Source organism: Glandiceps talaboti, chromosome 1, assembly GCF_964340395.1.
Source record: "Glandiceps talaboti chromosome 1, keGlaTala1.1, whole genome shotgun sequence".
NCBI classification, from domain to species: Eukaryota; Metazoa; Hemichordata; class Enteropneusta; family Spengelidae; genus Glandiceps; species Glandiceps talaboti.
Window position 1 is genome coordinate 5,904,623 of NC_135549.1, and position 25,229 is coordinate 5,929,851.

At 36.0% G+C, this 25,229-nt stretch overlaps 1 protein-coding gene across 1 annotated transcript in view; it reads right to left on the reverse strand.

The window, feature by feature from the left end:
- Positions 1 to 526: 526 nt before the first annotated feature.
- Positions 527 to 25,229, reverse strand: part of LOC144433845 (somatostatin receptor type 5-like) — a 42,634-nt gene continuing 17,931 nt past the window's right edge. Inside the window, exon 3 of the mRNA XM_078122266.1 lies at positions 527 to 1,658. Coding sequence (XP_077978392.1) covers positions 527 to 1,658 — 1,132 coding nt within the window. The remainder of the gene's footprint in view (positions 1,659 to 25,229) is intronic.

Here is a 25,229-nt window from a genome sequence, read left to right on the forward strand (position 1 = left end):
AGTATTTGTGAATTATAACGATATGAATGCCTCGAAATTAAAGGAAGACAAAATCCAAGTGTATGGACTACACAAAAACCAAAAAAATACAAACACTGAAGTAAACAACTATATCATTACTTTACAGATAGAAGCCTAGACGGTTCCATTTCAAACTAAATGAACTGAGAGTGCCCCAGTGGGTTTGTTTAGAAAGACCGAATGAATGAACAAACAAACATACAAACGAGCGTGCGCATTCACAAACACGGGACTGACAGACAGAGAGACAGACTGACTGGCACCCACCCACATAAAGTATGGGAGCTCCGGATGCTGCTTTTAAGGATGGATGGTTGTTAAATCGCCCCTTCCTTTGTAAAATGTTAAACCTTAGCGAAGAAGTCCATTCACAGAGTCGATCGCGACTACACATCCCGAGCGGCTACGGGGCAAAAAAATTAGTAATCATAATACTTCCAATTCGAGGAAATATGAATTTGTTAATCGAAAATGACTTATCAGTATTTTGTTGGGCGTTGTTGAACTAAATGCTGAGATTCTTCAAAATAAGCTCTCTCCGTTTCATATCTTCGGGATCAATAATGACATTGGTTGTCAAAGTATTGCTGTTACATGTAGTTGAAGATCTGCGTGCACTGGTATATTTGTGACGCAAGGGTCTGAAAGTGAACGCTTGTACGAAAGCTCGTCGACAGCGAGCGCTGGTGATAGTGTATATCAGAGGATTAACAGACGAGTTGATGAGCAGCAGCCATCTGTTGAGAGCATATATGCAAATGGAGAAGTTTCCGCCTGGAACCACATGTGTTGCCATGTAGATCACCTGCATGACGTATTTGTAGAAAGCCGGCAAAGTGCAGATGAAAAATACCACTGATATAGCCATGCAAGTTACAAGAACTTGTCTTTCATCCGACTTTCTCGTGTTGATACGGTCTTTGCGTAACTTCTTGACTGAATGTTTAAAATTCTTAACCGTGAGGGAGTACATGGTCGCTACTGTTATCATCGATGATAGGAACACAAGCATGTAGACGACGCAGACGGCGAGATCTGCCCTCTTAGCCAAGACTGGGTGCGTTGGTTTTATCGAACAGTATACGACCTTCGGAACAGCGCAAACCATGCCAAGAAGCCACGAGGCTGCAACGAGGGCCGCGACCCGACCTCTAGTGTTGAACAACCTTGCTTTCAAAGGGTTACAAATGCCGAGGTATCTCTCTATGCTGACTATCGTAACCATCCAGAGAGACACAAAAAGTAAGACGGTGTGCAGAAATGTAATAGTGCATTGAAATGGGTGAGGTCTGTATTCTGGATCGTACAACGCTATCGCGAAATAGAGAACTACTGTAAACAATAATGACATGTCGGATACTGCCAAGTTCACTAAGTATCCGTTCGTTAGAGTTCTCATACACTTCACGCGGCAAAAGACAAACACGAAAGATGCGTTCAACAGGAGACCAATTATACAAATTATAGAGCCTCCGACGTAATATGGATTGCCAGTAACACCACAAGTAAAATCATCATCATCATCGACAGTTCCATTACCAGTATCTGTCCCGGAATTCACAACGATAGCGTCAGATATATTATATGCAGTATCCATGGATACGTTGAGAATCATGGCAAGTTTCCTATTGTTGATCCTGGTGAGTACAAGGTATGAAAACATTGAGTCAATTCTCTATTGTTATTGAATGTTGTAGCACTGTAATCTATAGAAAATATTTGTTATCACTATTTCATTCAAACGCCGTGTTTATTGGAATGAACGAAACACCCTTCCACAACGGAGATTATTGATTGCGGTAATTATTGTCAGAAAACTTTGCTTTCCGTATTACAATTCAAACACACTTGACTCGCAGTCTACATATAAGTATAACTCATATAGGTCAGTTACTCATATCAAACTAACCTCGGGAGATGTGCAGTAGTGCCATTGAACTAATTCTACTTATACCTGACCGATAATTCAAGTTGCAATCATTGCGCTATATAGTGACGTTCACTTTTCTTTCCTTTTCTTTTTTTTTCGGGGGGTGTTCTAATTGGAAAACTCAGCCGACGCAGAGAAAATCAATAAAACCATTGTTCTGTTTCACTCTCAGACTCTCCTTCTCATCTGTTTTATGCAGCTAGCCAGAAAGTCACGTTTTACATCACTCAATTTCCTATTCGTTTGAATTGATACCATCATACTATATGTTTATGTACTGTAATGAGTTACATTATCGGCAGATGTTCTTTGTCTCAGCATATTGTAAAAAAGATATATTAATAAAAACATGAAAACATATTGATAGTGTCATATAGCAAAATTTATTGTATCTCGGGTACGTATTCATACTGTACCAACAGTATTGAACGTCAGCGGTATAACTCAATTGTAAAGATATATGTATACGCATTCTTCGCAAAAAAGTCAAACGTTACGAGTTTAAGAAACTGGGAATTAATTCCGTCATGCAGTGAATGCTGGTACTTGAAAAGAAAATGACGAAAAGAGACTTCTTATCTCCCAATACTCGTTAGGTATATTGCTCTAGTTAGACTACACGTAAACTACCCAATTATAACACTTTATCACAACACTGCCTAACGACTATGTATAGTCTTTGAGAGATGGTTTCGGGCCATCGGAGAAATCCACAAAGTCACTTGGGTTCACCATTTCAATACTGCATCAGTGTTGTTTGGTTAGTTTCATAGAAAATGTATGATAGTAAATAACCTAGCAAGCAATGTGACGTATTTATCATCCAACTGAAACCCTTAGTGGCTAGCAGACTGTCTTGAGACTGTTGACTGTTCCATACATATGTATAGCTAATGCTGACTCCTGCGAACATTCCTGTGTTACGTTCACAACAAACGAACGTGGAACTATAAAAAGATTGTAATCACTGTACTATAATATGAACTCTAAAGTAATTAAGTTGATATTACAGTTAAGCTATAACTTTGGCCCGTGTGCCTGTGTATATAGAACTATGAATTATTAACCAATGACTCCAGCATTGGTGGAAACATTGAAGCCGACGTTCTCGACTACATATACGCAAATTAGAAGGCGATACACACAAGAATATGTGGATTTCACTAATTTAGACGTCCGAAATTTGTTTTCAAACTGATGAAACGGAATACATTTCATGGAATATTACACCTTCTACAAGTGATGTTGATCACCTGTACACCTAATGCTTGTTAATGTATAGATACTATACAATATAAATATTGCCTGGCCCGATAGATGGGTTGAAAATGAAAATTAGTACGACAACGAATAGCGATATTCAAAACATCAAAATTCTGAAGATGATGATGACGAGAAAACTGGATCCACAAGCTTTTTTACCTCCCACTCAGCAGGACTTCTGGAAACGTACAGAAATAAAACTCACCTCTATTTTTTAAATTCTTGAAAAGGCCGATCCTTGCACGGTGTTGCTTTAGTCTAGATTACCAAGTGAAGTAGAAAGCATTTATGCTTCTGGTACAGTCACTGGGGATGTACTTGGGTGTCTGAAGTCTAATGTGCAGCTGAAGCAATCGTTCAAATGTATATTAACTTGAAATGATTGCGGACAATTTTACTAATCCTTTCCCATACAACACGCAACAATACCACAGTCTGGTGCGACTCGTCAGTTTTGCTTGGCCAAATTTGCATGTGAATATACTTTCAAATTAAAATATTTTCCCACAATGCAATGCAATGCACATCAGTGTAATACCTACCCGGGCCTACTTAAACGCATTAAGTATATACGAAGAGATGAACACTTTTCTATTCCAAAATTATGATAAGAGTATGTTCGTAAAATTATTTCTCAGATAACGTCATGTAGTTATGTGATGGAGAACCTGATCCATATCCATTTCTGATTAATCCTCTACAATACCATATAATACATAATACAATATGTTCCTTGTCCCATTACACCTCGACACTCTTTAAAATATGTTTTAGCATATTATTCTAACGAAATAATAATTCAAGTACACAGCCAATCACAGTCATATACACTAAGGGATTTAAGCATAGTGGTATCCGCTGCAACACGATAACATCGCATTTCCCCCACCATAAGTAGTCTACTACGAGAAACTAGGGAAAAGTGATTGTTATTCTAATGGCACACAGGAAAACAAACATCGTGACTTGGTTATTAACAGGGATCGAATAGAGTTATGGAGACAGTTGCTGACGAGGTTTTCTCTTCAAATCATATTTTTCCCAACTGAAGCTTGTTTTTCGATAGTGATTACTAATCTGAGTGGACTGGGGACATATGATTACACAGTTATAATGAAGAATTTAAATTTTATTGACTTACTCGCCTATCAGGGGGCTATGATTATTTCGAAAATTGTTCCTTTTCTTTTGCGATTGCTTTTTATCAGAATGATAAGCGGGGGATGTGCGTTATCACTACGTCATAAGTGTTGGTAGTGTCATCGTAACCATGTTATTATACATACTACCACACTTAATAAGTCTGTTCATACATCTACAAAATGCAATAAATATGTTCTGTACGTTATATACACTTAAAGCCCAGTCTATCAATTCCACCCTTTGCTTGAACTCTACTATAGTGTTTGATACCAACAAATATTTCATCATGTATGGAAAATAGAAATGGGCTTTATTTTGTAACCAAGTGGGCTGGGCTTGGTGCTGTCTGATGTCATGGAAAGGTTATGACCACTAAATTAGATACTGTCGTTTAGAGATATTGTATTTTAATATTGTGTTTATATTACACTAATTGTGTATATTTACTGCACTGTCAATCATCTTAATAATCAAAGGATATCCTATCCTCCAAATAGACGGACACCAATATACACACACACACACACACACACACACACACACACACACACACACACGTACGTACGTACAGACTCAACTTATAGGATTGCTGCTCATAATACGCGAGATTTACTACCTGGATAAATTCGGGTCCATGAGACTTCTAGATTTGGTTATAATGTAAAACTGTGGCGACGTCACAACATGTGATTGAGTGTGAATGAAACGATAAATTGACATACCACTTCGTTTCCTTTATAAAAGTCCAAATTGCTCATCACATTGTGACGGAGAGTGAGTGGGCAGAATGTCGAAGGAAGACGTAGAACCTCCACAGGAATCCCAATTACATCTATGTACATGGGCTGTAATCATTTTTGACTTCAAGTTAGAAGTATGATAATCAAAATGAGAAGTATTCATGACAGAACTACTCACCTGCGTAGACCCAATGTGAATTTTTCAATTTCATGGGCAGTGGTAAACCTGGGTCGTGATATATACAGATAACATGCAACGCGTATGTATAGATACTAGTATATACGTGTTTGTGTCGTCTGCTTGTGGATGTATATATGTATGTATATATGTCTGCTTGCCTGCCTGCCTGCCTGCCTGTCTGTCTGCGATATCGTGACATCTTCTCCATAAAGACTAGTTCGTAGATCATCCTATGGTCATATTGTCTCCTAACTATATTTTCGACAGATATCCGGCGTCTTTAAGCATGCCGCGGGTAAATCAATGTGTCTTGTAATTTCGAAGGCGATATTTTCCTTGGATAAGAGCACCCAATAATAAGTAACTTTTCAAAATGCTGATTACTCGTCAAAATTATTTCAATGTCTAGATCTGATCCTATTTGATGAAATCGTGACTTGGTCGATGACTTATAAGCAAATATCTATGATACATGGCAAGTTCCCATCACACAAACGAGAAGGATGACTGCATGCAGCATTTCATTTTCAGGTCACCTAGATCGAGTCAGACTGATCATTTGTACATGTACAGGTATATAACATATATCTACTTGTAGTCTACAGTTAATAACTTGGATGTTCAGTCTTTGACGGGAAAGATAATGGTGTCAAATACACTACAGTAGCGATGACCCGGATTTTTCCATGATATTACCATATGTTGTATGTATACAAAGCAAAGTCATCGTAAACTGTAAATGATGAAAGATGGTCACATTTTAATACAGTTAATGATTCTTACAGAGTTACTAGCTGGTAAAATACCTTGTGTATCAGTTTACTTCAACTATAAAATGGCCAACACAGTCGCCGACATAATATCACATTTTTTAAGGTACGCGTATGTTTGCAAAGATCAACAGAGATCTAATCATTCGCTCTGAATGAAGCAATTTCGTTGTTAAACGAATCGCGCAATGCTCGATAACACTCTCCGAGGTCGTAAACTCGGTATACAAAGACTAAGGACGTGCAACTCCGCCGAAAGTATCCATCCTGAGTACTACTTGAATTTATCAAGAAAGCTCAGTCGCCTGCTAGATTTATTCCCCAGTCAGGTTTGCTGCAATTCAATTGTAATATGGAATTGCGCATCAATGTTAGTGAATATCTGATGGAAATGTTAATTTAAAAGCGTCGGTGAGATGTTCTCCCGAATACCTTGGATTATGACGGACCTAAAGTGCTTTTCAATTATTACCCATGGCACGGATCTATAGCGGCACAATTGTCCTTTACATCTTCAACTCCCTGGGGAGCAAACAATCAATTGCAGCCTCTATAAGGCCTAATAAAAAAATTGTTTGGTTCCGGTACCCGACCGTACCTACTTTTTCACGCCGACCCCAAACTTATTTTACGTATTCGAGAAAAAAAAATTAAAATAAAATCGCGAACAAGTCTCGCAAGAAATAGTGCATGAGGAAACTGCTATCAACTTAGAAAGACAATATAAAATGTTCTTCCAATCTGTAGAGAATCTGATGAGAAGAAGCCAATAACACAGAGACCATATGGAAAAGAACGGAAAACATACTACCTGAACTAGACACTCACATATTAAACAAATATATATAATAAAAAATAAAACAAAAAATCTACCTACCCCACCTATTCTAAAATTGAGCGTAATCGGAACCACACAATTTTTGTTGTTAGGCCTAAGAGCATATAATTAAAGCATTCATATTACAAGGTCTACCCTACCAGGTCCCAATTATACAGCTGGGTTCCCTAAGGCGCAATCGTGGTTCAAATCTTGCCCAAAGACTTTAGCCATTCAAAAACAAAGGGCAGCGACGGGGATCGAACCTGGAACCGGCAGCTTCCAAGCCAGCCACTCTCACCATTTGCCCGTCATGACTCCACATTGTCATGGATATTGTCGCTGCTGGACTGTAGAAGTTATATCATATATCCCTAGACAAGCTAACGTCACAATACGTTCATTGAAAACAACACACGGAAACTACAGTTGGTTAGAAACGAAGTATTTCTTTTTCCTGGGTATTGCAAGATGTTCTTAGTCGTACCGACAGACTCTGTGTTTCTCACCAGTTGTATCATTTCACACACAAGTGAAAGTGTTGTCTTCTAGTTGTCAAAAGACACTTTATGTGATCAGAGTTTACTTTTGTAAAGGAGTTTGTCATTAAATGTGTTAGGGATGAAGAAATCCGAATATCTGAATGTGTGTTGATAATCCAGTGGTGAGCAATGTTCATAACGAGTCATTCAAGTTCAATATTTCTAGTTTGTTGTTGGTTGATTGGTTGGGTGGGTGGGTGGATGGATAGATGGATGGATGCTAATAATATGAATAGTAGCGAAGAACATTTACATTAATACAATTATTTAAATGTACATGTCGACAAAACAATGACTTTGGTGGTACAGAGTTGAAGTTCAGTTTTCAACTTGTACTGTCAGAGATGTGACGTTAACTGTCACTGGAAATAAGAAGACAATCAGCCAGTACACGGAGTGCCATGAAAAATTAGTGGAAAGTTAATTCCATGGATTAACCATTTCCAGTAAATATTTGATTTAGTTTTTTCCAATGGGAGATCATTAACAAAACACAATGTTCACAATTGGACTAACATTAACAATACATAGCGAAATGTTAAAGCTATAGCATAGAGAGTACATATACCACTAAACATTCGCTGCAAAGGCTGTGTAGACATTGATCACATTCATCTTCAAGAACAAATATTTTCATATCCGAAACTGGCTGTAAGTTTTCGGACAGTCCATTATTAATTACACGTGGGCAAGATTGTCTTTTCGCGCTGATATAAATTTGTCAGTTTATAATGTACATGCGAGATGGAGATAATTCAATAATTTGTATAGCTGGAAAGATGAAATATCCGTAGATCCCTGTGGATGACTTGGAGACGATTAGGTCACCAGGTGTGTACATAGCGTGTACTAATCTGACAATTAAAATCACCTCGTACACATGGCAGACTGATCAACATTCCCTTGTGTGTTAAATGCGGCTGACTACTTACCTTAATGGTCAAACTGTTCAATAAAGATTCACTTGACGCTAGGCCTAGATGCGTGTTCATCCCGTCTGATGGAGTATGTACATGTTTATGTTCATTAACAAGAAGTGACAGTTCATTCAAGATGTTTTAGTGTATATACAGGTACACACTGTACATATTACACCTTACGCAATGTAGTACTTAAACATGGAAAAAGTTGTTTAAAGGGGGATATATATATATATATATATATATATATATATATATATATATATATATATATATATATATATATATATATATGTTACACCCAAACTGTGAAATTGTCCAATTCATGAAATGTGCATGTAACTTTGCCCAGTTCATGAAATAGTCAACCTTATGCAAATGAGAGTATAGATTATGATCTAAAAGGAGCGAAATTAATTTTTATGGGGAAGAGTTTTGAACTGGGGTGTTGATTATCGAACTCTATTAAAAACACAAGAAATACTGAATTATTATAAAATAAGAATTGTGAAGTCACTGTGATGAGTTTGTAAAAACAAGATAATAAAGTTGTTTGATTCTTATTCTTTTTTGTGTGTGTCCTATAAAAGATGCTCGTTTCAAGTACTGAGCATATCTTACAATACCCACTCATAACCTGGGCAACACGATTGACTATTTCATGAACTGGGCAAAGTTGCCTACCCATTTCATGAATTGGGCAATTTCATAGATTGGGTGTAACATATATATATATATATATATATATATATATATATATATATATATATATATATATATATATATATATTAGCAATGTACAGTATCAATTCATGTGTGTATGACAAAGGTACGCTAGCATATTGAATATTTTGAAAATTGTTTATTCATTTTTGCTAACAACTCTCAGAATTCACATCGTTGATCTGCAAAATGTCTTTATCTTTAACATCTTACAAATCTTCGCATTGGACAACTTTATAAGACATGTAGTGCAAAGAAATGTGATATTGACATAGGGTCGTATTTTCGCATTACAATGGAAACTGATCAGATTCTACAATCAGCACTCAGGGGTTGATCATAACCAAGTTTAATATTTCTTTGGCTTTCAGTCTGTCTGACAAGATCTAATAACACGCCGTAAATGACGATTAAACTTTAGTTTTCTGTCTAGATTTTCCGGCATGGAGGTTCCGAACGTGATTTTCCACTGGAACCTACGGAACCGGTAAATAATTATTCTATCAACAATCGCCGTAGAATTTCTCTCAAATTCTGTGTACACAAAATGGCACCAGAGATGAAAAGTGTGTGCAGATCTTTAGAATTAGCAGGAAGACTTCAAAAGGGAGTCATTTGACTCTTGAAATACAAAATGGCAATTACAGAATAAAAGAACGATAGAAAACAGGAAATTTCGGCGCCATAACGTGAAGGCATAGTTGTGACATGACATGTATTGGTAAGGGCACACACCATTCACTAACCTAAGCTTATCACTTAGAAAACAGAACTCTCTGTCAAGGAAAGTGTAATAAAGATATATGTATATGAACTTGGTGACAGAGATATCTTATTATGGCAACGATCCACGCTACAACTTAATATTTAGATTACTCCATTTTCCACTTGCACACCGCCAATCTGAACATACTTCCGTTTTTAGCTTCCTCATTCTTCTAATACAAGACATGCTCCATATAAATATAGTTACGTTTGCTGTCATAATATACGACTGGACAAAGCAATTACCGCTCACCTAGGTGACGTATACTACATCAATAGTTTGAACACTGCTTACATGCGCACTACTTATTATATTTCTATCCCCATAAAATATTCTTTTCAGCGAGACACACTTTTTATGAGCGGATCACAGCAGATTATCGATAGAATAATTTGATTTTGGGAAGAGTCAAAATGTCGTTTGTAGATGAAAAGCACTGACAAAGTAAATCTAGATCCATTTCAATATTCATAGATCCTTATCTTCTACGTGACAAGTTCGTGTGACCGCCTAATGTGAAAGTCTCTCTGTCTTTATGCAACATAGCCCCTGTAATGTTTTCTGAAAAAGCACTTATCAAAATAGATCTAGCGTTACGGTATAAAGCTACTTTAAGCGTTTACTCACTTGAATGAAAGAACTGCCTTTCTAAGCAACTGTCATATACAAACGTCAGCTTTCTCTTTTATGAAACCGATCTTGTAGCTAGGGTAGTTTTACTTACAATAATTTGCTGGATTACTTGCATGAATGAACCCAGACTACAAGTAATCACACTGTGTCGGAATACATTACCTTAGAATAACAATTCAGCCGATTGAAAGGATACCCTTTACGAAAGTCTTTTCGCAATGCGCAGTGCCTTATACATTCCTAACTGTCACCTTAAACCAAGATGTGTTCGTTGACAGGTCCACAAACTTGTAGCCCAAAAGTCATATCCTGTTCAAAGATCTAAATATATGAATCACACGATACGCAGAAAGTCCCAAAAGTATTCATCCATGGTCGGAGGACTGCTATGCATTATACTGCCACTACAATAAAGTTTTCAACATTGTTCTAACGTTTCAGTTTCTAGTTAGTTGGTCGTATCTAATGCTGATTTCATTCATCAGTCAATTATATTAATATAGTGTGTCGTTTAATTTTTCCATAGGGTAGCCTATACCTTCAATGAGTGAAAGCATATTGCAGTCTTTGTCCAATTTACATCAAATATGTATACTTGACTTAATATCGTAAACACATTTTCAAGAAATTAGATAAATGATCATACAGTTACAGCAGTACATTTAAGTTATATATACAGGTTTTCCAGTTGACCCACAAGACACATGAGCGTGACTATCGTGAATGGCTGGTTGTATGGGAAAACATTCAGGAGCAAGCAAAAATATAAAGTTACATAATGCGTCATTGGTAGGCTTCAAGTGCCGAAGTGGGTGTATTGTACCTCTTTTTACATTCTATTTCCTTCTTAATAAGAGAGTGGAATTGGCTGTTCACTGTACCACCTTATACATCGGTGAAACAGCGTCCTAGAGCGTCGGCACCATGCTCATTGAACATCATAAATTCGTCATTCTGTTCCTGAAACACATACGACTTCTGACAAGAACAACGTTATGACCTTTAGCTAGTTATTAACCCATGGGAAACATGGTATACCCCTCAACCTAGCTCGACTAAACACAACATACCATATTATTTCTGAATTTCTAGCATTTCCTTGACATGGCTTTGCTGTGGGATCTGAACACTTAGAGTAATACATCTAAACTATTTCCTTAGATGATAGCAGAAAATCATTTTTATAATCACTATAATCATAGACCGTGCATGCATACAAACATATTCTACTGTACACAACAAATTAGCAGTGATAAATGTATGAATAAATCAATCAAACATATTGATCTTGTATTTTTAATGTCTCTTGGTATTTGGCAACATATTGAAAACAGTACGAAATACAAACAAAATCGGCGCCTAGAATTGCTGATTTCATTAAGGTGAATCGTGTGCCGTTTTTGTCTCTCTGATCTATCGCAATGTTATTTATCCCCATTTTACAATGGAAATCATTACTTATTCCGTGACGTGTTCGTAAGTGTTAAATAAGTATATTTCAAAAATCACCTGGCAAGGTGCTTAGATACAAATCCAGGGACCTTTGCCAATGTGCATTAGATAATTTCAATCTTGGAAAAGACGTTAAAATTATATTGTGAGTGATTTTAGTCTGAGACTATCTCAGACAAATGAGAACAGCAAATGTTTTAGAAGATGACAAAAATTATGTACAAATTGCCAAGGCTGAAATAACAGCTCTTGGCAGAGACCTGCCTTTGTAATTGCTTTAATGTCTCTTAAGTGTTCAATCTTGAAAGTATGTTAAAACTCTCCAAGTTGTTATCAAGCACCTCTTGTGAATTGCTCAGGGGTCATTATCGTTTTTTTTCGTGCCATGAGCCAATTAGTGTCTTTTCAAAAGTTGACATTGCACTGGTTTACATACATCTTTTTTGAAAGTCTGTATAGATGCATAGAATTTCAGTCACGACTCAATACCCATTCACTGTTTAACATTACCAATCCCTTTGCTTACAATTCAAGTTGAACCATTAATATTTTACGATCTCTGCTGACTTTATATCAGTTAAAGTTTAGTTATAACAGAGATATGATTAAACGGTGAAACTGTTCAATTCATGAAATGAGTAGGCAATTTTGCCCAGTTCATGAAATGGGCAATCGTACGCACTTTAGAGTATACCTTATGATCTGAAAGGGGAGAAATTACATTTTTGGGGCAAGACATTTTTTTAACAGGGGCTTGGAAACGTTGGGGGCAAATAATTAAATAAAAAGGTGACGGAGGCTTTCAGACCTCCAGCACCACTTCCACACTGTCCTTCACTTGCTCACATCTTCTACCTAGTTTTCAACCATACCATATCTTATTGTACTGTGTATTTGGTTATCAAATTACCTTGTCGTTCTGCCTCGGCTTCTATTCGAAACCAGGACCCTGTAGTTGAGAGACCTACCTCCTACTCCATAGTCTAAGAGTAACTGCATTTTAAAGTTTCCTCGCGTAAACAAATGTGTGATCCAACAATTATATTTTTTCAAATTTCCCTGTTAGGCGGTATCAGCTTAGTTTATTAAACACGAAAGTTTAACCAAATCCTAGTTTTAACCAATCTGAGTTTCTCATAACCTGTATTCGCGTTAATGCTATGTTGCCCCTGTCAACGGACATCGGCTTCCAGGTATAACACCCATTGTCGTAAACCAAATTCCCTTTAACCCCCAGGTGGTTTAGAATGTACCTCGACGCTAACACTTGTCAGCCACTTACTAGACACCTAGTGAATAAGGGAATCAGCAATAATTACATGGGGAAGGGCCTAGAATGGGGGTCACATTTCATAAATCGTATTTGTAGAAAATAAAGTGAGGGTCCTATCGCTGCTATTTTTGGTCATGCTTTTGAGAAAGGAAAAAAGGAGGGAGATTTGGGGGATGGTCACATTTTATATAAACAATGAATAGACTGGGCTTGATGTCCACGCCCCCCCCCCCCCTTGTAATTACGGAACGTTCCCCAAAACATGTCAGAATAACAAACCCGAGCTCGGAGATGAAAAACACTTAGCTATTAATAATAAGACGTTCTTGTACCACAACCAAGGGTACTTATTACTGATCGACAGGCTTTATCAAACTGCCGCCTCGCGATAAAGCCAACAGACGGACAGTTTGACAAAGCCTGTCCACCTAAACAAGCGAAACATTACTCACACGCTGAGTTTCTAATACCATAAATGGCTAACCCATACATGTATAGAAAAAAACTAATCTGTCGGAGTGTAAACATTTACATATTTCAGGAGTCACATGAATGAGTACATCCCAGGCACAGTACAAAAGGCATTGTCACAGAATTTAATATTTGTAATGACAGGTGACTATCTAGATATTGAAATTCACACCTCATGCAGAAACATCATCTTAAATCATCCACAAACGATACTCCTGTCTGAATCGAAGCAACATGGAATAGAAATGAAACATAAAATGATACTGAAAATAAGCATTTGGAAATGATTTTGGAATATTGTATTTTTTGATTTCAAATGAACAAAGAGTTGGCTAGATTACATTAAATGGAGCAATAACCGATAAAAGGGAAAATCGATTAATTATAAACAGCAAATAAATTATAGATAATAATTTTTAGACTGAGACTGCCTTTTGGACCGGGATAAACAGTTCTATATTGAATAAGGTGGGTGTACGTTAAATATTAATAAATATTAATGTATGCCACGACATTAAACATTGGAAATCCTGAAAGGTGAAATATTGTTTTTGTATGATAATCCTTTTACATAACTTACTTTGTTCTTGTATTGTAAACACTGCCATTTGATAGTGGGCATTGCCATGTAGATATTAAACTTGTGATTTACTTTTAGTTAGTTATCTCTACGTTTAAGACGCAACAATCATACTTTATTAAATTCCTCCACCCCCAATATGTGTTTGTGTGTGGGGGGGGGGGGGGTGTTGTATCTCACACAGATCTTTTATCACCTTTTATGCCATTAGAACCTAGATTATAATCTTACAGTAACGGTAATGAAGAGCCGCTATCAAGGTGACACTAAATCAGTGCTTATTCATGAATATTTTCCAAATGAAACTTCCTTCTGTAGATGAATTTTACTTGTTTTTGAATATTTAGTGAATGCAATTTGCAATACTGTCACCGGATAGTTATTTGTCTAACGTCAATCTTGATATGTTACTTACTGCTTTGACTAAATATCACTTACATTTCAATGTTTTGATGTTACCAATATTAAACACGTTTCTTTATGTGATACTGGAATTGGTCATTTCATGCACTTGGTAATTTTCCTTTTATTCATTTCATGGAGTTATCGAAATATATCTGGAGATTGACAACTGTACACAATACATCGTTAATTGGGTTATTATCTCTAAGGTGTACGTGGCAGCTTGCTCTAATGAGACAATTCAAACGATGCAATCTATGTTAAAAATACTGAGAAATCCAATCTTCTCAATAAGTGATCGGAGCTTATTCCAAGTTTAGACATGAAAATAAATATTACCTAGGTAACTACATCAGAAAAAACCCATATGATTAACCGGGACATCTCTTGTTCTTAATTTGCTAGCAAACTGTGCGTTAACATGCATAGACCTTATCAAATTTATGCAGCCATGTGATAACCACAGGAGCGAGGAACTCTGATTTATGGCTTTATGCAAATTGAAACAAACAACGAAACTACCTGCATCGTGCACGTTAGGGGTAGCGTTCTAGGACTGTTGAACGATTATTTTGGGGACAAAACGTTCCATAGACACACAAACCGTACAGGGGGGCATTAAACGTTGAATTGGAAGATGGCAATCCACGTTTAATTTTCATTGTTCGCCTTTTTATTAGACCTAATTACAGTTATCTAGTCACAGCTTCTGTAATTTTTAATATAGTATTAATCATCTACAAATGTCCTAGAATGTAGGGAACTGTTCACGACCTTAATGTAAAGAGATAAGATTTTTCAGTCATCGAAATTGATTTTTCGTGACATCGACAATAGCTATACACAGAAACATTGTTATTCCCAATCATGTACTCTTTTGTTCCAGGTTATTAAAGAGGTTGAATGTTTCCATGAATTTCAATAATTCAGTTTAGAAGAACTGTAAGTCTACTAAATTGTTAACATAATCGTGTTGTTTTGCTACTGATTTATTGACTCATTATAGAATGACTAGAACAGTATTAACGTAGAATAATTACATGGTGATGCAAGGAGCCTTCACCCTAAGTCAACCAAGTTTTACTTGTCAAGTATCATTCATCCCCTGAAGTATACTCTGTCATTCGAATACACTTATAAACTTACAAAACTGTGCTTAAGTGAAATAGGAAATAAGCTTTATAGACATTCCAATTTGTCTGGAATGTATTTTGACTTTAAAACGTGGAAAACATGTTATGACCGTAAAAAATTACCCACACATATATAAGAATAAACATATTCCTCACTTGTATTGTCCATGGTGACTGAGGCTATTTCATTTCAGACAACTAGTTTCATTGCAATCTACTTTTATTGCATTACTTGACTAGCTAGATGTGTCAGTCATGAGTTCTGAACACTGACAAACCTTTTAAAATACACGACTTACACAAGATAAGGCTTGATGAGAACTTTACAAACCGTGCACTGAATATTTCTTGGAGAGAGTCTATTGAAATTATTCTTATGGACAATGTACTAATGAGACTTCCTGTAGTAGTATATTGGTAAGAAGGAAAACACATTTCAGTTTGAATAACTCGCTATGCCTGCCTTGCCATGAATACAATCATCTCGTTAATATCTATTAATCTTATTGGAGCTTGTTCTTTACACATCTAGTCTGTGAAAAAATATGTAAAACAGTGTGTCTTAACTGACAACGTTTCCTCCACCTCGACATAATTATATTGACAAATCTTCAGCATCATAGTAGTATATGGCATAATTAGTGGTTTATACATCTTCGAGTGACCAAGGCAGGCTTGGTTTCACCACAGTGAGCTCGAGTTTGTCAAAAGAATTTGCCTCTTATTCGAACCTAACAGGAAATACTGAGCAAAAAAGGTTGAGAAGGCTAAAAGTTATGAGTTCTGATGACATCTTTACATGCATTGTTACCTTGGAAATGAGTAAGGTGACCTCCTGTTTTCTACCTATTATCACTAAGCATAGATGTTGAATAATAATTTTTGTGGTGTTTTTGACATCACCTTAAAAAGTAGTATTTCGCCTTAAGTGCAATTGGTTTCCAGTGCAAATTATACAAAATTGTGTTTTGGTTTGACATTTATAATTCTTCTCTAAAGCTTATTTCTGATAAGTTTTGAGGAAGGTCGTTATATATACGTGGCAATCAAACAACCAACCTATGTTATGCATGTAAACCTGAAAACTAGAACTCATATTTTTTATCATTATCCACAGATTCCATGAAAATGGGAAACAAAATAGTAAAAAGAGGGAACGAAATATGAGGGGGACAATTTATTAATATTCACAAGTCTCGATTCACTAGTTAAATTAAAAACTTTTGTATACGGGTCCACTAAGCAAAACTGTGCTGCAGACATGGTGAATTGTATATCTATATTAGTGTGTTTGTCTGTCTGTCTGTCTGTGTGTGTGTGTGTGTGTGTGTGTGTGAACAATTTAACGTCAAAACTTCATCGGTGTACGTTAGTGATATATTTCTTTGAGTATTTAGTTGGACTGTTCTAGACGGCGGCATATATCAAGATTCAAGAATATACTAATAATGCTTTGATTTGAAGAACAAATCTAAAAGTACTGGGCAGATTTACCTGCAATTTGATGTATGACCTTTATATGGTGCATAGTGTCCAAGACTGTTAATATGCAAATTAGGTTTACAACTGAAACCTTTCATAAAGAAAACCTATTTTTCTTAAATTATTGGATTGATTTGTAGTAAAGTTGTTTTTAAGAATGTAAATAACATGATTGTTTTCAAACCCACATAGCCGTCCACATAGTTTAGATGTGAACAATAAGTGTAGAAATATATATTTGGGCAAAACTCTTAAGCGCTCAAAGTATTACGCGTATGAGCGAGTAGGATACTCTTACTGATGAATATGAATAATTACGAAGATTGTAGACATACAAATTTTAAAAAAAACTTACAGTTGGAAATTCATTAGCATTTAATTGTTCGAGATTTGTTAATATTATAGTTCAGACTGAAAGTTGGGATAACCATGCGATATTCTAATCATCGTCTCGCATTTCTCTCCGATAGGAAACGAAGACAAACACAAATGCGAGACTGGCACAAAACATTGCTTGATTAGAGCGTAGAAGCTAGCAAGTACTCTCGACTTTTTTTGGAAAAGCCTTCATTTAAAGTCTACTTGTGGACAATAGCATGATGAGCAGGCAGCTGCGTTACGAACCAGGATATTGAGAGACCCATTATGTGAACAGTCCCTGACTGAGAGCGCAATGCGTTACTTGAAATGTAATTGGCTCATTAAGATGGCATTCTCCACGACATGTGATCTTGAAATCCATACCTTTATATATTTCTTTACAAATTCTAGCTAGTAAATAGGATCTACGTGTTCTACCATTAGATATCACGATTGTACAATATTATTTCATTACTTTTGATACGTAGGTAGTGTCGCAATACTCGTTTAGGTACATTTCGAACTCCTCTAATAATAATGTACTCCATTGTTAGAATTTCCCAAAACGATTCTGACACACGTTTTTAGCGGCAGTAATTTAAGTAAACCCTTCATCACTTGTATGGAATTTCCATGATCTGTCTGTCTGTCTGTCTATCTATCTTAAATATATCCACCCACCCATCCATCCATCCATCCAACCACCTTAACAAGACACAAAAATGTGCATACTAGATAAATAAGGTGGGAATTCCGACTAAGCTTATTCCAACGAATTGACTTCAGACCTGCAATTTCTAACATAATTTCATTGTAGAATTACACGTTTAATTTTCTTGCAGCTGACTTGAATGACAAAGATGCTTCTACATGTTGTTTCGTTGGCGTGAACAGAAGCCACGTGTACATAAAATAATTAGCGATTCACCGGAGTATGAATTCTCTATCTCGATCACTCTTTACAATGTTATTGAATGGTATACCTGACTATCATTTTTGGAATAATTAATGCGCAACAACTCTCACCCATGATATTCTCTTTTTGTCGCCTTTTAAATCAAAATACATCGCAAAATACATAATAATGTTCATACATCGTTTACAATTGATTGCAGTTTCGTGCTTTTCCGAATGTTCTGGCAATATTGTTCCCATGGTATTTGCACAACACGTATATTTTGTAATACTACTTAGACTGTGTGCGTAGACGATGTATATCTGCGTGAACAGTCACTGATCAAAACAAGTCACAGAGGCTTTGGCTTAGATTTGTTTAAAATAAAGTGCCATCGAAGAAATAGCTCCGGATGTAGTTCAAATGCCTGTCTTCTTGACAAAACAGTGACATGTTATTAGTTTGTCAGTCTTCCAATTGCAATTTGTAACCCAAGGGCATGATTATTGGTTACTCACTTAAGAATTCACCCTAATAGAGCAAGTTCTAATCTCCTCTTCGTGGCAAGTTCTATAAACATTATCATGAAAACCTGTGGGACAACGAAATCCTGACATGCTATTTTCGAAACAAAACACTTCATTCAGCTGGGAATTTCATCTTAACACAACATATCGTTAATAACTACCAACCGGGTGATACGGAGATACTGTGTAACATCTAATTAATGGGGTCTGAATTTCCCACTGTCCCTCCCTCATCAGTCGTGGCTCAAATTTCATACCATATTCAATAATTTAGATATCTCTGTGCAGTTGGCTCTCAAAAAGACGAATTATATTTCATCGGCCTAGGTACACTTACAGAATACTTAAAAAGACGAATTATATGTCATCGGCCTAGGTACACTAACATAATACTTAAAGCAATGCAGGTGTTACAATATTCTGTTTCAGTTTATATCGGGTGATGGATCACTACTGGCCATTATCCCGAAGCGAGTGAACGATGTCAAAAACAAGGTAATGTTATAAATATATTTGAACGAAAAGTTTCGGTTGGGCTGCCACTAGAACAATGCCCAAAACATCCTGAAAGTAAAATTTCAGACTTTTCTAATAGCAGAGTGTCAATTAATGTTTCTCCGAGAACAGTTCAATCATTCGACTACAATATGGCACTGAAATGTTACTTCGCTGACCTTTTTGTATTCGGTATCGAGGCTGTTTATAATTAAAACCGATAGAATGATAGTTCAAGAGACTTAAATTAAAATACTCCCTAGCAATTGTTGTTGGCTTTATATATAAAATTCAACCACTGCAATAGGTTGGATATTATATGATTCATATTGTGTAGAACAAAGATGTTAAGGATATTCTAGAACAAAAACACACTTTGGAAATTCCTAAATAGGTAAAGCTACGATTAAAATGGCCCTTAAAGACCGAAGATTATTGTAAGATCCAAGGCCTACCGCGGTGTTAGGATACCTTACATGTAGCATCTGGATATTCTATGTAAATAGCATTCACTATGTGAATAATTAATGTGTGAGAGTATTCCGACATTTTATGGACAGATCACCTGACGTGATAACGACGCGTAATGTCTGATTCAGCAGTGAACATGGGATATTGCAGCAGATATTGAGTTGGCCAATTACTATGGTAAAACTCGACGTCGCCTATTAACAAAATTTATCAAATAAAACAATGTTGCCCTCAAGCTCGAAGTCGCAATTTACTTTGCAAATCATTTATCAACTATTAAAACGCTCAACTTATATTAATTGCCTTATTTAAGCTTTTGCAGTATTGTCTGGTATTTTGTGCAGCATTGCAATTTTCAATTGTCCTGGTGCTGTGTGTTAATTTCCCAAGCACAAAATTCATATTCGTGTGAAAGACATACTAATAACGTAACATGTAAATCTCCAACGGGGTCGGGAATATACCATCTGTTGAATCATAGACACTGTTTGTGGTTGAATGATGTATGAATATATTAAGGGAATTCAGCGAGGGTAAAAACTGACATTTCTTCTTATCTCTGCAATCATCCAGACGATTTATTCCTACATTCACTCACTCACTCACTCACTCACTCACTCACTCAGTCAGTGTCTATGTAATTTCATTCTGCTCACACAGGGAGTTTTAACATATATTTTTGACAACAAAGTTCATGTTTCATATAAAGTTTGATAATATAGCTTGTAGTTTTAATGTCTCATTTAATGATTTTCAGAAATTAGGCTATATCTTAAGAATGCACCTTCAAATTGAATATAATTTGGTACATACTTCAAACAAAACAAAGGGCACATGCCCTGAAAAGCTTGTTGGTGTAGCTTTTAGTTTAAATGAGTCATTTGCATACTTAAAGATTTTCAATAATTAAGCTATATATGACGAGTGTAAGCTTCAAGTTTTATATAATTTGGTACATACATTCATGATGCCAGGGTGTGCATGTCTCACAAAGCTTATTGATATAATGCGCAGTTTTTATGATTCATTTGTCTAATTAATGAATTTCAATAATTATGTTATATATTAAGAATGCACTCTGCAAACTCAACATAATGTGGTACTTACATTAATGAAAACAAATTCCATGTGCCATATAAAGCTTAATAATGTTGCTTTTAAAATGACCCATTTGCATAATTAATGATTTGTAATAAGGCTCAATCTTAAGAATGCAAGTTTCAAGGTGTCGTTCAAATCCGTTACATTACAGTAACTGCAGATAGATGAAGGTAAAACCAAACTGATATAAGATATTTACTGACTGGTCTCACAAGCAACTCTCCCAATTGCAAGTTGTCATTCTATACCTTTGAAGTGTGAGATGTCTCCTCCAGACCTTTGAGCAAGATTTTACATATTTGAACGCAATACACATACATGCATTTTTTATTTGTCCTGTTGTGTCGTATCCTGTTACCATTAATAAAGGCAGACTTGCTCCCACGCTGTTAAGACAATACTGGTGAGGCAGATGTTTCAAGCTAATGGGTCATTAGACAAGTACTCCAATTTCTGTATGGATTGGTTTATTAAACAACAAGGTGTATAAAGTAGACTTCAACATACAGCCAGAGGGTTCTACTTACTGTCATGTTGCTCGATATCAGTACCAAACCTTGGTTTATCCTTTGACGTGTGATGTGTATAATTCTTCGATACATTTGTACAATGAGTCACAGTTAAGGTCGTTAGTTATATACTCCAGCACCAGCCTGCTAAGCAACCAATGCTAAGCAATATACAAGTATATTTCTGAGTATCTAAGAGTAGTGTTCATAGTAAAACGACATATATAGCTAAACTTCTCTTGATAAATTGACATGTTTGGTTTTAGCACGTGCAATATTGGCTTTTATTGTCTGCTTATAAGGAATCGATGCCACTTTCGATTTTCTTCCATACTAAGAAGTCTTTTTACGTCTTTATAAACTTTCAACCAACGAATATCTATTTTCATAAATCACTTTGTAGAGCTGTGGCATAAATTGCTTTCACGAACTATGAAAACTAACCTATGCATTACACTTCACCCGTTGTAACTCAAACGTCATGATAATGTAATTTACACCTGAACAAACGCGTGTTTTAATAGATCTCCAAGGTGGATAGATTTTATATTGAATAATTACTCCTATTTCCATATCATGTTAGATAGGAACAACCTACTACTATACTACTATTTTACACTTCTGTTCTATAATTTGGTATGCGACTGACACTGGGGTCCGATCTTTCAACTGTTCGGCAATTGGGCATACGACCCATATTGGGACCTTCGAGCAAGTCTTCAATTATTTCACATTTCTGTAGCGCTGTTTTTATTAACTGTACCGCATGTGTTCGCCATTGATATGGCGCCTGTATGTTTGATGTATTCTTGTTGGTAAAACCCACGTTTATCACAGTGACTTTGATTGTGGTATGTACCCAAGAGCATTAGCATTTTCAATTTTTATCCAAAACCTATCGCACTACAAACGATTATGCAAAATGCTGCACCAATAATGAAGTACTTTAAATATTAACAGAAAGTCAATTTTCAATTTATTGTTCTGATTAAGATCAAATATTCAACTCTTGAAAGCGGATCGAATTACTAGAATAATGTTGGGGTTGTGCACAAGATCAAGGTAAACTGAGTTTTAACAAATTAGTTGCTGGAGATAGCTCTTGTGTGATGTAGTGAAAAGGTTGGGCAATTGTTGGGATTTCAATCAACGTCATAACTAATTCGACGCCTAAGCACTTACTTGAAATACATTATATCGAGATAGCAGCTAGCACCAATTTCCGAGACTACCCGCAGCTAAATGCACATGTTTAAAGAGCCTATTTAGAAACATACATCCACTACGGTTACCTCAATATATACAACACTAACTGTATTTGCTAAGGCGTAAAACAGTTTGTAAGAATATTATTTCCATTAGTGTTCATTACACTCCGTTAACATTTTATATTACATTGTAATTGAAATTTACACACAGAAGAAATCTCATGTTGGGTCACTGAACGAATCTACACTGGTGCTGTTGATTTGCAGTTCACTGTACTTAGGTTACCAATGTACATTACTTCCAGTTTTTTCATTTGTTGTGTACAGCTAACCTCTGCGAAATTCACTTTTGTGCACGAATCTGTATTGTTCCCACAAGTATTGTAAAAAAATAAAGGAATGTTATTCAACCTAATTAGTATGCACCCTCTTCCACTGCAAAGTGTCAATGTATTATGCTCTGCGAACATGATTTCGAGTCAATTTGCAGACATGCAGGAACAAGATCAAAAATTGTCAAAATTACGGCATTTGGTTGAAATAGTATGAGTTAATTTCAACTAAAACTTAATCACATATTCTTTGACCAAATTTGAATACCTTTATATGTTTTAGATTTGTCAGGAAAAATGGTCTTGACCAATGCAAGACAGCAGCATCGTCAATGTCTGGCAAAAATATGCTAATAGCAGTAATTGATATTCACGGATTTGCCAAAAGTCAAGTAAGTTCTTGTGATGACTAAAACTGTGTGTACAATTTCATGTAATGCAATAAACCCTGTGCTTTTGAGATATTGTGTACATCGACTGACACACACATAGACTCGCGCTACACTACCAATCCATAGGAGAGATAAAACTGTGTACCAGAAGAGCGCAAGTAAGGTGAATGCCACGTGACGACGTTTGACAAATCCTAACATAGCAATTAGATGAGGCGTGTTATACTCACCTCATCGAACAACCAACAACAACCAGTGCACCCGACGGTTCTCCTCATATCAATAAACTTTGGAGTCGTATTCTGTTGTCGTGCGCTCTTCCAGATATGGCCTATATAGTGCACTAGTGATTCATTCAATATTACAATATAATTGTACTATAAACAGATACATGTAGTAAGAATACAAAACTGACTACCATGTTTACCTGAAGTTAAAATTTGAACTTCAACATTGAATATCAACCGTCACTGTCATGGCACAGGCTAGGATGCAACATTGCTTTAATAGTTTTTAATACATAATACAGGTCAATTATTACTTGAACTCTATTTTAATATCTTATATGTTTTAATGAAGTAATTATAAGCATGAGTTATGTAGGCCGCTTGAACATGAAAAATTCAAGTTATAAATGAATAACAGCGCATGGTCACTAGATACTATATTGAATTTAAATGTGTCTGCAAATCGTGACCGTATTCTCACAAATTTAATTCACCAACGTGTGATTTTCCAAAAATGGCTATCTCGTAAAATGTTTTTTTTTTTAATTTTGTATTTTGGTTTAAGATACCTATAATCATTATTTCATATCTAAATTGCATTCAGTATTTTTCATTAAGGTTGAAAACTGGTCTTTTCTACTGAGCATCTTTACTATGCTGTAAATAGTGTTCTAATCTAGTGTAGAGAGTAGGCGCTCACTTGTTGACTGTATGTACTACACATGTGGTTTCGCATACCTTTGACTGTCTGGCATTCACTATAGTCTTATACATCTGAAGGGAAATTTTCTGCAAAGGGACTGCAGTGCACGTATGGATTTATAAATCGATTTATGACAGTGAGTTTACCTATTTTTTCCGACCCAGCCAGCCAAGGAGAGTACTACAACGATCACATAGTATTGAGCCCGGTATATACTCGGTGTGTGGACAAGTTTCGGTCTGGACTGAAAAAAGTCAGTAATTGTCAATGTATTCTGGGGTATGGTTAGAATTTTAAGACATCGGGATTTAAACCTCTGGTTTTACCTCGGAAAGGCTAAGTTCCACCAACAAAACCCTTAGTAAGTTATAGTAACACATGTAGAAAAACCTCAGTTAATTCATGCTGTTAATTCTAAAACTGCTGTAAGCAAGACAATAAGATATTTTTGTGCAACTTTCGTATCAAAAAGCGTATCTTCCAATACAAAGACAATTATTTTGTTCAGACATGGAATTGCATGGAGAACTTCAATCCTTCTTAGCTTGGGTTTCTTTTGTTATCTTTGTAGTTTTCGTTTTCTTTGATCTATCGCTTCTTTAAGTAGCAAAGCTTACTTAGAACAAAGTACACTAATCCTCCTTCTACCAAGGGGATATTTGCCTGTACGCAAAACACTACCACTTAGGTATACATTGTACAAGCAAAGATTAGACATAATATAAAGGTACCGCATGTCACAACGTATAAGAATAGCCTCAATCATG